Source organism: Podarcis bocagei (genome assembly GCF_964188305.1).
Source record: "Podarcis bocagei genome assembly, chromosome: Z".
In the NCBI taxonomy this organism is placed as follows: Eukaryota; Metazoa; Chordata; class Lepidosauria; order Squamata; family Lacertidae; genus Podarcis; species Podarcis bocagei.
Window position 1 is genome coordinate 7,647,528 of NC_138140.1, and position 13,993 is coordinate 7,661,520.

At 45.0% G+C, this 13,993-nt stretch overlaps 1 protein-coding gene across 7 annotated transcripts in view; it reads left to right on the forward strand.

Moving 5' to 3' along the window:
• ASTN2 (astrotactin 2) overlaps positions 1-13,993 on the forward strand; it is a 693,046-nt gene that overhangs the window by 583,764 nt on the left and 95,289 nt on the right. For all 7 annotated transcript variants that reach the window (XM_081179638.1, XM_081179639.1, XM_081179640.1 and 4 more), the window contains 2 exons: positions 3,574-3,707; positions 5,534-5,682. In XM_081179638.1, the coding sequence (XP_081035764.1) occupies positions 3,574-3,707; positions 5,534-5,682 (283 nt within the window). The remainder of the gene's footprint in view (positions 1-3,573; positions 3,708-5,533; positions 5,683-13,993) is intronic.

Consider the following 13,993-nt stretch of genomic DNA (forward strand, 5'->3'; position numbering starts at 1 on the left):
ATGTGGCGGGGGCGTGAGTATATTGGGAGGGGTGATGCAGTCCCAGAAGCATGAGGGAACTAGTTCTCATTGAGCAGATCCACCTCTATCTCTAGGCTATTGAACTTTAGATTGCTATGTATGGTGCCTTAATGTTTGGTCTTGAGGAGGAAATAGCAGCTGTAGGAGGGAAGTGATTTCAGCCCTGGTGCTGAGAAGGGCGGAGAGATTAACACTATTTAGCATTGTTTCCCATCTGAACCACTTCTCACTATGCTTGTTCATGGATCTCCAATAATCTTCTCTAGTTCTTCCCATATATCAGGGAGGGAGGGAGGGAGGCCTGGGTTCAAACCCCCACTCAGACATAACATTTTATCAAGAGAGCTTGGGCCAGTTCTGTGCCTGCCAGCCATGCCCCTCTCCTCTCTCAAGGTAGTTCCATTCCATTCCACTCTCTACTTGCTTTCTTTCTTTTCCCCATTGACATTCAACGTTCTGTGGTGACCGAGTCCTTGATGATTGTTCCCTGGTGGGGGGAGGGGGGTCTAATAATGGTTTGTTGGTTGTAGTTCTGCAGAACTTGGGGTTCCCCCCAAGTATGCATGCCTTCCTGTTTCTCGGTGGCTTTGTTTTGGCTATACAGTGGTGCCTCGCAAGACGAAAAGAATCCATTCTGTGAATCTCTTCGTCTAGCGGTTTTTTCGTCTTGCGAAGCAAGCCCATTGACGGATTAGCGGATTAGCGCTATTAGCGGCTTTTAGCGGCTTATCTGCTGATCGGATCAGCTGATAAGCGGCTTAGAGGCTTAGAAAAAGGGGGGGGGGGGAACCAGCAGGAACTTGCAAGACATTTTTGTCTTGCGAAGCAAGCCCATAGGAAATTCGTTTTGCGAAGCACCTCCAAAATGGAAAACTCTTTCGTCTAGCGAGTTTTCCGTCTTGCGAGGCATTCGTCTTGCGGGGCACCACTGTATAGCCTTTGATACTCACTGCCTAGGTTTGCTTTTAGAGGTAAGATGCACTTGTCATTAAAAACAAAAGTACACTGTGCTGTTCACAACATTGGTAAGCCTGCTCCATTGGACTGTGGTACTTGCATTTTGCAGCACACGCCCCACTCTGTGTGTTCCATGATTTCAGGGTCTTTCTGTTCTCCCATGCAAATTGTAGCTAGGTTGAATGTGCAGCACTACAAAATATTGTTAAATATTGTTGGTTGGTTGGTTGGATGGATGCTAGATTCTCTCTCCCCCCCCCCCCTCTCTCTCTCTCTCACACACACACACAGACACAGACATACACACCATTATATATCCCTTCCTCCATGGAACTTTGGGGTATACATTAACAGCAGCAGCAACAACGCCAACACAACCCTAGGAAGTAAATCAAGCTGAAAGATGGTATCTGTTTTAGTGAACATTTGAGCCCATATCACTTAGTTCCATGCTACTCCATACTAAGAAAAGAAGAAAAGCCCTGCTGAATTATGCAAAAGGCCCATCTAGGCAAGCACTCTGTTCTCACAGTGGCTATCTGGATTCCTATGAGAAGCCCATAAGCAGAACCTGAGTGCAACAGCCCTCTCTCCACTTGGCAACTAGTTTTGAAAAGCATACTCTTTCCAGCAGTGGCAGAACATAGCCATTGTGGCTGGTAATCATTGGTAGCCTTATCCTCCGTGAATTTGTCTAATCCTCTTTGAAAGCCATCCAGCTCTCTCACACCCATTCTGGAAATTTGCTAAATATAGGGTTTCTAAGTAAAACCTTATTTTGGTTGTGGGAGAGAGATTACGCATTAATTTGGGTTTGTTTTCTGATTTCCCTAGTCACTTTTCTGTCCATGTGCCAACTTACTTCAGCAGCAGTCTGTCTAATACTGATTACTATTTGATTACTAAAATGTCCACAGATCCAGCCCACTTCTGAACTTTCAGTTATGATCTAAACCTAACAAATGAAATCAGATTATCTCTTTAGCTTCTGTTACTTCTCTTTTCTTCCTTTTTGATCAAATGGGAACATTTCCTAAGTGTCTGGAAGGCAGAAACAGCAGATGTGTGTGACTCAGGACGCCTTGTTAAAGGCAGCTGTGTATCTGGGGAAATTGACGAAGCTCAAGCAGTGGGGAGTGTTGCACTGGGCTCTGTTTATACCCCTTCCTTTTATAGCTGGCTTGAATAAAACATTTTTGCTATTGTCTGCAGTAGAGCCCTTTGGATCCTCTCTTGATACAGTGGAAGCCAATCCATCAGGGCAAATGGTGGCACTGCTCCACCAACCTCATTCTACCCTCAGCCAGCCCCCACCCTGCCTACCTTCTTCCTTACAACCACTTTTGGGCATGACACCACCACCTGTCATCTTCCTTAATCTCAGTGTTGCCTCAGTAGGGAAGAGGAAGAGGACAAAATGGGGGGATGTGTTGGCTCTGCCTGTCAGTGGCTCTGGCTCCCCCTACTGTTGGCCTCTCTGCATTCTGTCCTACCACTCCCACCATCCTCCAGTGTCTTTAGATGTGGATTTTAAAGGTTTACAGCAGAGATGGGAACTTGTAGCCCTCCAGATGATGCTGGACTTCAGCCCCCATCAATCCCAGCCAGCATGGCCAATGTTCATTCACACCGATGGAAGTATTAGTCCAATAACATCAGGAAGGCCACAGGATTCTTATTCCTGTGAATCCATAGTGAATTCTCACTATGTTTATTTGGAATAGAATCCTACCAAGTTCAATGGAAGTTGCTAGGAAGTGCCCTGGCTTGGCAATGCTGCAGTTTCTCAAAACGTATTGAGACAACAAGTTTAGTTCTGACTAAGATGGGAAGTCTTTCTCTAGAGCTGTATCACGCAGGTGGGACTTGAATATTGTGCCATGCAAAAAAGAAAGCCCTGAACCTAGAATATTAACTTTTCAGGGAGAAAGTCTTGAGCCCAGCCTTTTGCCTGGTACACTTATTTTCTATGTGCAGGGAATTACAATATTCTCTCACACGCTATCCTCTTACACACTATAAAGCTGAGATAGAACCCTTCTCCCTGACAAGACAGCTTTCTACACACAAGGTTTGTTCATTTGGTTGGTTGGTTGGTTGATAAATATGGAAGAATATTCCACCATGCAGCCTTCACCAACCTGATGCTCTCCAGATGTTTTGGATCACAGCTGGCTAGTGCTTATGGGAGTTGTAGTGCAAAGCATGTAGAAGGCACCAGGTTGGCAAAGACTGACATGGTGTGACCCCCTATCTTAGTCTGAAACTGTACAACCCAGACACAGGTTGCGTATTTAAAAAGATTATTGTTGAAAGTTGACATACAATAAGGACTGTTCAGAGTGTTAGGTCAGAGAGCAGATAGAGGTTTTCTCATTGAAGTGAACTGTGTTTGCTTGTGTTTCATTCCAGGGTTCAATTTCATAAATGTGATCTCCCATCAGCAGTCTGAAATAGTCTAGTCTAGTTAGCAACTGCCACCTCATTTATATATTAACACTGGCCCCTTTTTTCTGACTAGTAGTAGTGCTATGGTAAATGCCTTTATCAGTTCTGCAATTCTTGACAGTCCATTTGTTCATTATTCTTTCCTAGGCCTTCAAGGGGGCTCTCATGAGTTCATACTGGTGCTCAGGGAAAGGGGATGTAATTGAGGACTGGTGTCGGTGTGATCTAAATGCTTTTGATGAAAATGGACTCCCCAGCTGCAGCCCTCTCCTACAGCCTGTGTAAGTATCTCTTTACAGACAGACTTCTTCTTCTACAGTCAAAGATCCCCCCCACCCTTTGTGTGTGAATTTTTAAAACATGATTTCCAAGGAGCTACTGGAACACCCATGTTCATAAACAAGTAGGTTGATCCAAATTATTAGGATAATGTAAGCAAAATGTGGCGTAAGTCTGTGTCATAGCATGGAGAAAGCCCTGAGTTTGATTCCTGACATTTTCAGGTAGGGCTGGAGGATACTGAAGAAAAGCAAATTGATTCCCTTCTCTTGTAGTTATTGCATGTGTCACTTTAAACTACCAGAAGCACTATTTTTTATAGTAATCTAGCCAACAATTACTTGTAGCCTTTTTGTAGTAGATAGGTAGCCGTGTTGGTCTGCCATAGTCAAAATAAAAAAATTCCTTCCAGTAGCACCTTAAAGACCAACTAAGTTAGTTCTTGGTATGAGCTTTCGTGTGCATGCACACTTCTTCTTCGTGTGTATCTGAAGAAGTGTGCATGCACACGAAAGCTCATACCAAGAACTAACTTAGTTGGTCTTTAAGGTGCTACTGGAAGGAATTTTTTTATTGTAGCCTTTTTGTTAGCTCCACCCCTAAAAGCTGAGCCTTTCTGTTTATTATTCTCTCCCACCTGTTGAGACAATATGTCTGTTATTTGGCTCTTTCATTTCTATTCATCGTGTAAATGATTCCTGCATGAATAAAGCCTTTGAACTCCAGAAACTGTAAGTGATTACTTCAGTATAATTAACCCTCCTGTCTGAAACCCCAGAGAGTTGCTGCCAATCAGTCTAGGCAATACTAGGCTAGATGGACCAGTGATCTGACTCATATGGACCTCTCATACAGACAAAACCTGGTAGACAGAGGAAGTGTGGTTTCCCCCAATATAGACTTCTCTTGCCACATATTTGAAAAAAAAGAGAGAGAGAGAGTGCAATGGTTTTATAAAGATGGTAAGAAGGTAAAACTTGATTCTGAATACTAATGAAAAATGCATTATTATACATGAAAGCAGACACTGTCCCTTGAAAATTCACCCTGTACATATGATTAAGCATATAGGAAGATAAAGCACTTAATAAAATCAAGTTCAATTATTCTTCGCTAAGGTCGACACAGTGTTCCATCAGTTCCAGGAGACAGTGCTATCTTTGTTGTATAAGAATGCTTCATGCTGACAGGAGCACAGGTGGTTCATTTTGGACAGCAGGAGGGCATTACAGTTCTGTCTGGAGGGAACTAGGGACTTGGGGAATGCTGAGTCTCTGTGGTTTTGCTGGCCCTTCTGTGAGAGAGAAAGGTCTTTTTCTGGTCTGGTCCTAGGTGGTTCAGGGAAACCATAGGCCAGGCCTATGTGGCACAGGACAGGCACTGGTCATATTCAGTACAATATAAGGCAGCTTCCTATGTATCTGCAAGCAGATGACCTGCACAGATAAGCTCCTATTGTGTTGATTTGTGCACACAGATCCTAAAAAATACTGGGGCGGGGGGAACAACTTAGTTTGATTCATATTTTAATGCAAACTTCCCTACTTGAGACTGTCCATAACAATATGTAAACAAAAATGCAACTAACCTTTGAAATTTGCACTTCTCCAAATTTTGCGATGCACTTCTGCACAAAAATGAACATTGTGAAGGTAAAATGTGTATAATAATGCATATATTTAGTGAAAATGGCACACACAAATGCATTGTATTAGGATAAGCTGCTTGCAAAAAACGCATTTGCGTACATAAATGGTTTTTTGTTTGCAGCTGTACCAAAGGAAAGAAACTGGTTTCCAACCTGCCTGTCTTTTTCTGTTTGTCCCAGGTTGCGGCTTTCCCCCAGTGTGGAACCTTCTAGCACTGTTGTCTCCTTGGAGTGGCTGGATGTCCAGCCAGCCATCGGAACGAAAGTCTCGGACTACATCCTCCACCACAAGAAGGTTGATGAGTACACAGACACTGATCTCTACACAGGTGAACAGAGAGAGAAGGGTGGCTGGGGGGGGCAGGGGCGGACGGACAGATGGATGGATGGACAAGAAAGAAACCCTTGTCTCTCGCCATAGTGCAAGTTCTGGGACTTGGTTGGTTTGTTTTCAATAACAAGGACAAGAACCTTGTTGGAAGGGGTTTTTAAAATGTGTTTTCCCCCAGAAGGTGACAAAATTTCAATTGTTGTGCTAGCTATTCTGCATTAAAGAAAAAAGAAAAAAAAAAGACGGGATATACTTACAGAAGAATGGTTTCATGTTGCAAAGTTATCTCCCAGAATCACAAAACTCATCTCTTTCACTTGGATTTGGATATCAGCTCATATTTTAGACCCTTCACAGGGAAGTGCCCCTCGGTCTTTAGCCTCTCAAATAAGTATCATAGTGCAATACATCAGACATCAGTGAGACATCAGCTAACAAAATACTGTATCATCATTTACATGCTGATTTTCTTCCCAAACACTCAAGATGGTTCATCGTTTCCTAATCATGTGTTTATTAACCTTCTGAGCATTCTTGGGGAGGGAGGGTATGCTTTAATTGTGTAGTGTGTATATAGCTTGAGAGACCTGATAGGAAAGGAAAAATGTATGGAGCTACAAGAGGGAAAGAAGCAAATACAGGTGACCACTCTTGGGCGTGGGAAATTACACTGGACCCTGAGGTTTATGCCAACTACTGATCAGTAACTATCACACCTTTCTTGGCCAACTTGATGGAGAGACCAGTGACAGTTCATTTGCAGGCACTCTTAGCTGAAAGTGAATTAACCCTGGTTGGCCTGATAGATTACCTTATTCAAGAGAGGAACAAGGGGCATGCAGTTCTTGTTTCTCTGTACCATCTGAATTCGGTTACAGATAGGTAGCCGTGTTGGTCTGCCATAGTCAAAATAAAAAAATTCCTTCCAGTAGCACCTTAAAGACCAACTAAGTTAGTTCTTGGTATGAGCTTTCGTGTGCATGCACACTTCTTCAGATACTCTGTACCATCTGAATTCGGAGAGACTATGAATGTCATAAACCAGCTGCAGTGGTACCTCACAAGACGAAAAGAATCCGTTCTGTGATTCTCTTTGTCTAGCGGTTTTTTCGTCTTGCGAAGCAAGCCCATTGACGGATTAGCGGATTAGCGCTATTAGCGGCTTTTAGCAGCTTTTAGCGGCTTATCGGATCAGCTGATAAGCGGCTTAGCGGCTTAGAAAAAGGGGGGGGAGAGGGGAAAAACCAGCAGGAACTCGCAAGACATTTTCGTCTTGCGAAGCAAGCCCATAGGAGATTCGTTTTGCGAAGCACCTCCAAAACGGAAAACTCTTTCGCCTAGCGAGTTTTCCGTCTTTCGAGGCATTCGTCTTGCGGGGCACCACTCTAAATGGGTGCAGTCATTGATTAGGGCTAATAAACTGCAACTGAACTGACAGAGACCCTATGCATAGGCTGGTGCATGATCTCCTACTATCTCACCTCTCCATCTGAGTTAACCAGGTGGAAACAATCTGTCTATCCATCCATTCTATCTCGGCCAAAGTATACGTAAGAACAGTACCAAAACTGAATGCCATTGCTTTACCCAGTGAGCATAGAAGGGCACCCAAGGTTTTTCCAGGCAGTCTCTCATTCATGTCACAGTATCCATTTCCTGAGACACGCATCCCCCACACCCCACATTCGTCAAAAGCAAAGCACTTCCAAAATAGAGTGCTAGAACTCCAGTAGATTTTAAGAAATTCTCTCTTTTTGCTGGTTACTAGCATGGATAAGTTTCTGGGCCTCCTCTAAAGACCCATGTAAATCAAAATGCCTCTGAACATGAGCAGAGCACTTCATGTAATCCCAGCTCGCTCCGACACAGTGCCTTGAATAGATTGGTCACAGCTTTTCATCAAGTTCCAAAATACTCCGTTCTGCTCATCAGCTAAGCATGCATGTTACCTAAGATGGCAAAGAACACAAAGTCCTGCATGATGTGTCCTTGGATCTTTGGGGGTTGTTTGAAGATAAGAATGAGTTGTAAGCGATTAATCATTCCTTAATTGTCCTTACTTCCCCCTGTCCAGGATTTTTCCTTCTGAAACATCCATTCAGAGATGAAGGGCTGGAAGGGTCATTATCTAACCCAATATGGCAGTTCTGCTGTTTGCAAATACTTTGGCATCTTTGGGCTCATGTAGCTTTTGCAGCTTAGTCCCATCCCCTCTCCCATCTCCAGGGGAAATTCAGTACTGTACGTGCCACAAAGCCAGTCTCTGGCATGTTTAGAGAACAGACTTAGCTCTGGAGGGGTTATTTATGAGGTGCTAGTGGACAGATTGAGGATGGGTTTCTTTGTTTGTTTGTTTGTTTGTGTTGGTGGTGGGGTCTACAACTTTTATGTGCAGTTTGACAGGTTCTACCAAAGGAACCTAAAGGGTACCACAGCCCAAGATGTCGGTCTCACTGTCACAGAACCTTGTGAACCCTTGAACACTTAGGATTGTTTCCAGAATCATATAACATTCAAACATTCCTCTTACCACTGTCAAACAGGTTTAATTTTCAGCTAGATCTTCTTCTCAGATGGGAATGGGGCCAGGGCAACTTCCAGGACATGCTATATATGGCAATTCCCCCTGAAACCTATATGCAGAAAAACTCCCCTCCCCTCCATCATCAAAGTTTCCAAGACTAGGTGAGGAGCTAGTATTGAACCATTAGGGACAACCTTTCCCAACCTGGTGCTCTCCAGATGTTATTGAGCTACTGGCTGTGCTGGCTAGGGCTGATGAGAGTCATAGGCTACTAACCCTGATGACTGTGTTCTGCCTCTCCTGTTGGAAGCAGTATGCTTTTTAATACCAGAATCCTCAGGAGAGGAGAGCACTGTTGCACTCAGGTCCTGCTTACATGCTTCCCATCGCCACCTGGTTGGCCACTGGGAGAAGAGGATATTGTAGTGGATGGGCCAGTGGCTAGATCCAGCAGGCTGTTCTTTCATTCTCATGTAATCCAACAACATTTTGAGGGCAGCAGAGTGTGGAAAGCTAATTTGGGATGATATATGTGTGGTCACCCTGTAGAGCTGGAGGAGAGAAATCCATAGGCATAAGGGCTGGAGGATAAGACAGGGGAAAGTCAATATACAAATTAAAGATATAGACCAGAAATGGGGAACCTGGTGCTCTCCAGATGGAGTCCAATGTATATTCTCATCATCCCTCATTCTCAGGGGCAGCACCAGTAGAATGATGAACTTAACATGAGTCAGCCTTATGATGCAGGAGCAAAGAAAAGCTAATGCAATTGTAGGCTGCATCAATAGAATTAGATCAGAGGTTTTCAACCTTTTTGAGTCCATGGCTCTTTCTGCGGCACCCCTGTGGGGCTCAGGAGCCCAGTTATGTCACCCTCTCCCTGCAGAACTGGCAGCCTCTCACCCTTTTTCGAACACCCTCCCTTGTGGAGTGTTCCCTCAACCTCCTCTCCTCTCCTCTCCCCTCTGCTTGGGAGTCCTCTGGGCAGCTGCTGCTGCTGTCCCTGGTCTCTGAGCTGCCCCCCTTCATGCCCCAGAGAGGTGCCTCCTCATACTGCCCCACAAGGGCCTGCGGAGAGGATGTTCCCAGCCTTAGTGGCCCAACAGACACTGGCCAAAATTTAACGTGAGGCCAGCACTTACCTTGGGAGGCAGCAGTGGCAGCAGCAGGCACTGCCAGGCATGCATGGTGGAAAGGCTTCCCTTCAGAACTGGGCATTCAGCTCCCAGGCAGGCCGTGCATGCAGCAAGCACAAGAAAGGCCAGCGCAGCACCTGCCTGCCAAGCCTCCAATTTCTCTATCCATTCCCAACCGCAAGGTCTGGTGGACTGGCTGGCTGGCTGGGTTCTCATGCCTGCCTGCTTGTTTGCTTGCTTACTACAAGGCTACCTCAGCTCCTGGCAACCAGCACCCCCTGGCCACCCCCAGAGGCACCATTCACCTGCAGAGCTTGTAGCCAGGGCTGCTGCAACAAACAGCCATGCAAGCCTTTTGGAAGCAGAGACGTGAAAGGGCACCAGAGGCAGGAGGGAAGGAAAGAGGGACAGAAGCCAGTGTTGCCCGTGACACCCCTGACCATACTTCAAGGCACACCATGGCACACTGGTTGAAAACCACTGGTCTAGATTAAGGGTACCCGGAGGTAAATCCTGATACAGTGGTGCCTCGCAAGAGCAAGACAAAATTAATTCGTTCCGTGAGTTTTTTCGTCTAGCGAATTTTTCGTCTTGCGAAGCACGGTGTCGGAAAAGCTTCAAAAATCACCAAAAAACTCAAAAAAGGCTACCACACCGCGTTCTATGAGTTGCTCCTCGAAGTCAAGTCGCAACTGTATTAACAGTGTTAAGAAAAAGGAAACAAACTTGCAAGACGTTTTCGTCTTGCGAAGCAAGCCCATAGGGAAATTCGTATTGCGAAGCAGCTCAAAAACCGCAAAACCCTTTCGTCTAGCGAGTTTTTCGTCTTGCGAGGCATTTGTCTTGCGGGGCACCACTGTAGTGCACACAGTCTCAACACTCAAGGGTAGTCAAAGAGTCCACATGGTCAAATACTGGTCCAGGTCCAATACAACAAGCAAGGTCTGAAGTCAATCCACAAGGTCAGGTTCATGCCTCATCAGCTAGGGCCAGTCCTGAAGTCACAGTCCAGTGGAGTTCCCAAAGCAGCCAAGCTATAGTTCATCAGTGGAGAAAGTTGAGCAGACCCAGAGTCTCTGCCTTTCTTCCCTTTTATCCTTCCCCATTTTGATTGATGCACAGGAGTTTGATCCAGCTGAGCAGCTTTGCCTCTCCACTTCATTAAGCAAGTGATTCTTACCTGCCCTGACCAGCTGAGAGACCACAAACCTCCTCCCAGACCTAATGCACCCCATGATCTCCACCTGGTCAACTAGTGAGCTGGGCTGTGTCCCCTTGCCTGTCAGTATCCTGGAGTGCATTTCCTGCTGTTCCCAATGCCTTAGAGTTCTGGTGATGTGTTTCCTCTGGTTCTGATAATATGTACCCTTCCCCTGGCTCACCCTGAACTGTTGGTTGCCCCTGCAACATCATCTGATGTCCCTCCTAAGACCCCGACCTCCCCTTCTTCATCTTCAGCTTGTCCTAGTGTCTACCAATTGTGGTTACACTGCTCGCCAGGATTCCCTTCCCCTTCCTCTGTGTTCTGACAGCTCATGACTGGAAGTAATAGTACCGCTATATCCTGCCTTGGTCAGACCCCACCTGGAGTACTGTTTCCAGTTCTAGGCACCGCAGTTTAAGGAGGATATTGACAAATGAACATGTGCAGAAGAGACCACCAGGATGATAAGGGGTCTGGAAACCAAGCCTTATGAGAAGTGCTTGAGGGATGTGGGTATGTTTAGTCCGGAGAAGAGAAGCCTGAGAGGTGATATGATAGCCGTTTTCAAATATCTCAAGGGCTGCCCCATGGAAGATGGAGCAAGCTTGTTTTCTCTTGCTCTGGAGAGTAGGACCCAACCCAATTGATTCAAACTACAAGAAAGGAGATTCCGACCAAATGTTAGGTACAATTTTCCACCTCAGGAGGTGGTGGACTCTCCATTGCTGAAGGCTTTTAAACAGAGGTCAGATGGCCATCTGGCAATGATTCTTTAGCTGTGATTAGATGACCTTTGGGCACCCCTTCCAAATCTATAATTTTATGATGCTTTCAATGGCCACTTGTGGGGAGCGGTACTCTGCCCACAGCAGCTGAAAACAGCCCTGCTTGCATCCAAATCTATTGAGTGATAGTTGTGGAAATGTGTCCTGAACAACAGTGCAACAATATGCTGCGCAGACGAATGGTGCTCTTTGCTTGCGATGGAAAGCCTGCCTCTGTGTGTGAATATATTGCAGGCCACAGAACAACCCAGCCCATTATGTCACAGTAGAAACAGGCTCCACAACTGAAAGAAAGGGAGTGTGTTTTTCTTACAGGGTGAGGTACAAACTGCATGGCTTACAAGCATCTGGAATTAATATTAGGCTTGGGGAAAAATGTTTTTTGTCACACCAGTGCTCCTCTAGTAGAAGGGAGAGACCCTCTAAAGGAGGGGGGAGGGGCTGGAGAACAGCGATAATTCTGTACCCCTGTGCTATATTTCACAGACTTTAATAAAAAAAATGTGGGGGAAATGGATGAGGTTTGTAATGATTAAGATATGCCATGTCTGCCATACACATCTAAGACAATGAGTAGTTTTATCTAAAGCAGTCAACAGTTCTGGGACTGCACCGCTTCAGGCTGTAGAAAACTAGCATGCTGAACTAGGCCTGTTCTCCCTGACATCTATACTTCATTCCCACTGAAGGTGTAAATTAATATCTGAGCTGGGTTGCACCAAGTGGAGACTCATCTTCCAGGTCTTCCACCAGACAAACCAAGTTCATAGTTCTACATTTGGGAAGGAGAAACTAAATGCATAGGTATAGGATGGGGAAAAGTACACGTGAAAAGGATATTAAGATTGTGGTTTTATCACATTCCGAAAATGTGTCAGCAGTGGTAATGTGTAGGAGTAATAGTTGGCATTCACGTAATACCAAGCCACAGTTTATTAAATTATGGTTTGTGAAGCTATGGCTTGGCGTTATGCGTGACCCCTGTCCAGCAGCTTAACAGTGGTTAAACCAACCAAGCTAGTTTATTCTAACCACCCCATTCCTTCTTGAGAGTGTTGTGTCCCACTCCCCATCACACAAGCCTCCCACTGGGATAAGTGTAGTTGTTTCCAGTTGTTTCCAGTGCACCTTCCCAATCTCTTGGATATTTGTGTCCTGGAAAGAGTTGGGGGAGGGAACAAGAGAGGCAGCAGGGAGGGAGGAGTATTTTGGCCAAGGTTGAAACTATATGCCTAAATAATCCATTGAATCATGTTTTCCACAAGGCGGTTCTAGTTCATCTGACCAGTAAATTCTTTTTTTGGCTGCAGCAGGTTCTGGGCATTGCTGCTGGTTCCCCATCACTCAGGAGGTTATTTTAGGTAGGGGCCTTGCAGTGGGTGGGGTGTTTGTGTGTGTGTGTGCATGCTGCTTTGTGCTAGGGTTGTTCTGGAAAGTCTGTTCTGGTGATATGAGCCTTGGAGAGAGGAGAGCCTGGCACATTTGATGTGTGGGTGCCAGAGAAGTTGTGGCCAGTGTTAGCCATACAATATGTTAGCAGACATATTGAAAATAATGGGCATGACTATTTAGATCCATTAATATCAGTGGGTCTACTCAGAGTAGGACTAACACTGGCCATATCCCATTGAGTGGCATGTGTGTACACATGTGTGCTGTTATATATCTCAAGAAAATAATTGGTGCTAGAATGAGAAGAACAAAATAAGTTATCTGATATATTTCATCAGGGGGAACAAACATAGTACTCTCCAGATATTGTTGGACTACAACTCTGACAACTCTTTGGTTACTAGCAGTGTTGACTGGAGCTGATGGGAGTCATAGTCCCACAACATATGGAGGGGCACCATGTTGGCTAGTCCTGCATCACATGGTACTTGGGCTATCTCCAGTGGTGGAGGGCAGAACATTTTCCATTCATTTATTGCTCTGTCCATTAGTAACATGAATTTATGCCAGTTGCAAATAAATATTAGGTTAGTTTGGAAGTTTTCGAAGTTTTTTTGGTTTCTTCTTGTTGTTCTCCTCCTCCTCCTCCTCCTTCTTTCGCGATCACTTGTAACCGAGTAAGATGGTCTTCCATGAACACAGTCTTAACACTGAGTCCGTGAGTGACTGTGGATGCCAATTCTGGATCCACACGTCCTTCTATAGTAGGGACATAGGTTTCCGGGTGGGAGTTGATCATGGTGAGGGTTTGCCAAGTGTGCCTTCCTCTTAGCATGTTTCTTTTGTCCTGAGTTCAAGCGTCTTCAAAGCCCATGACACCTTTGGTAAAGGCTGTACTCCAATTGGACTGCTCACAGTCCAGTGTTTCCCAGTTATCGGTGTTTATATTACTTTTTTATATATATTTGCCTTGAGAGAGTCTTTAAACCTCTTTTGTTGACCACCAGCATTATGCTTTCCATTTTTAAAGTTCAGAATAGAGTAGTTGCTTTGGAAGACAATAATCAGGCATCTGCACAACATGACCAGTCCAACGAAGTTGATGTTGAAGAATCATTGCTTTGACACTGGTGATCTTTGCTTCTTCCAGTACACTGACATTAGTTCGCCTGTCTTCCCAAATGATATATAAGATTTTTCAGAGACACCGTTGATGGAATCTTTCAAGGATTCCAATGCACAGTATTCGCAGTAAGGCTCTGTTC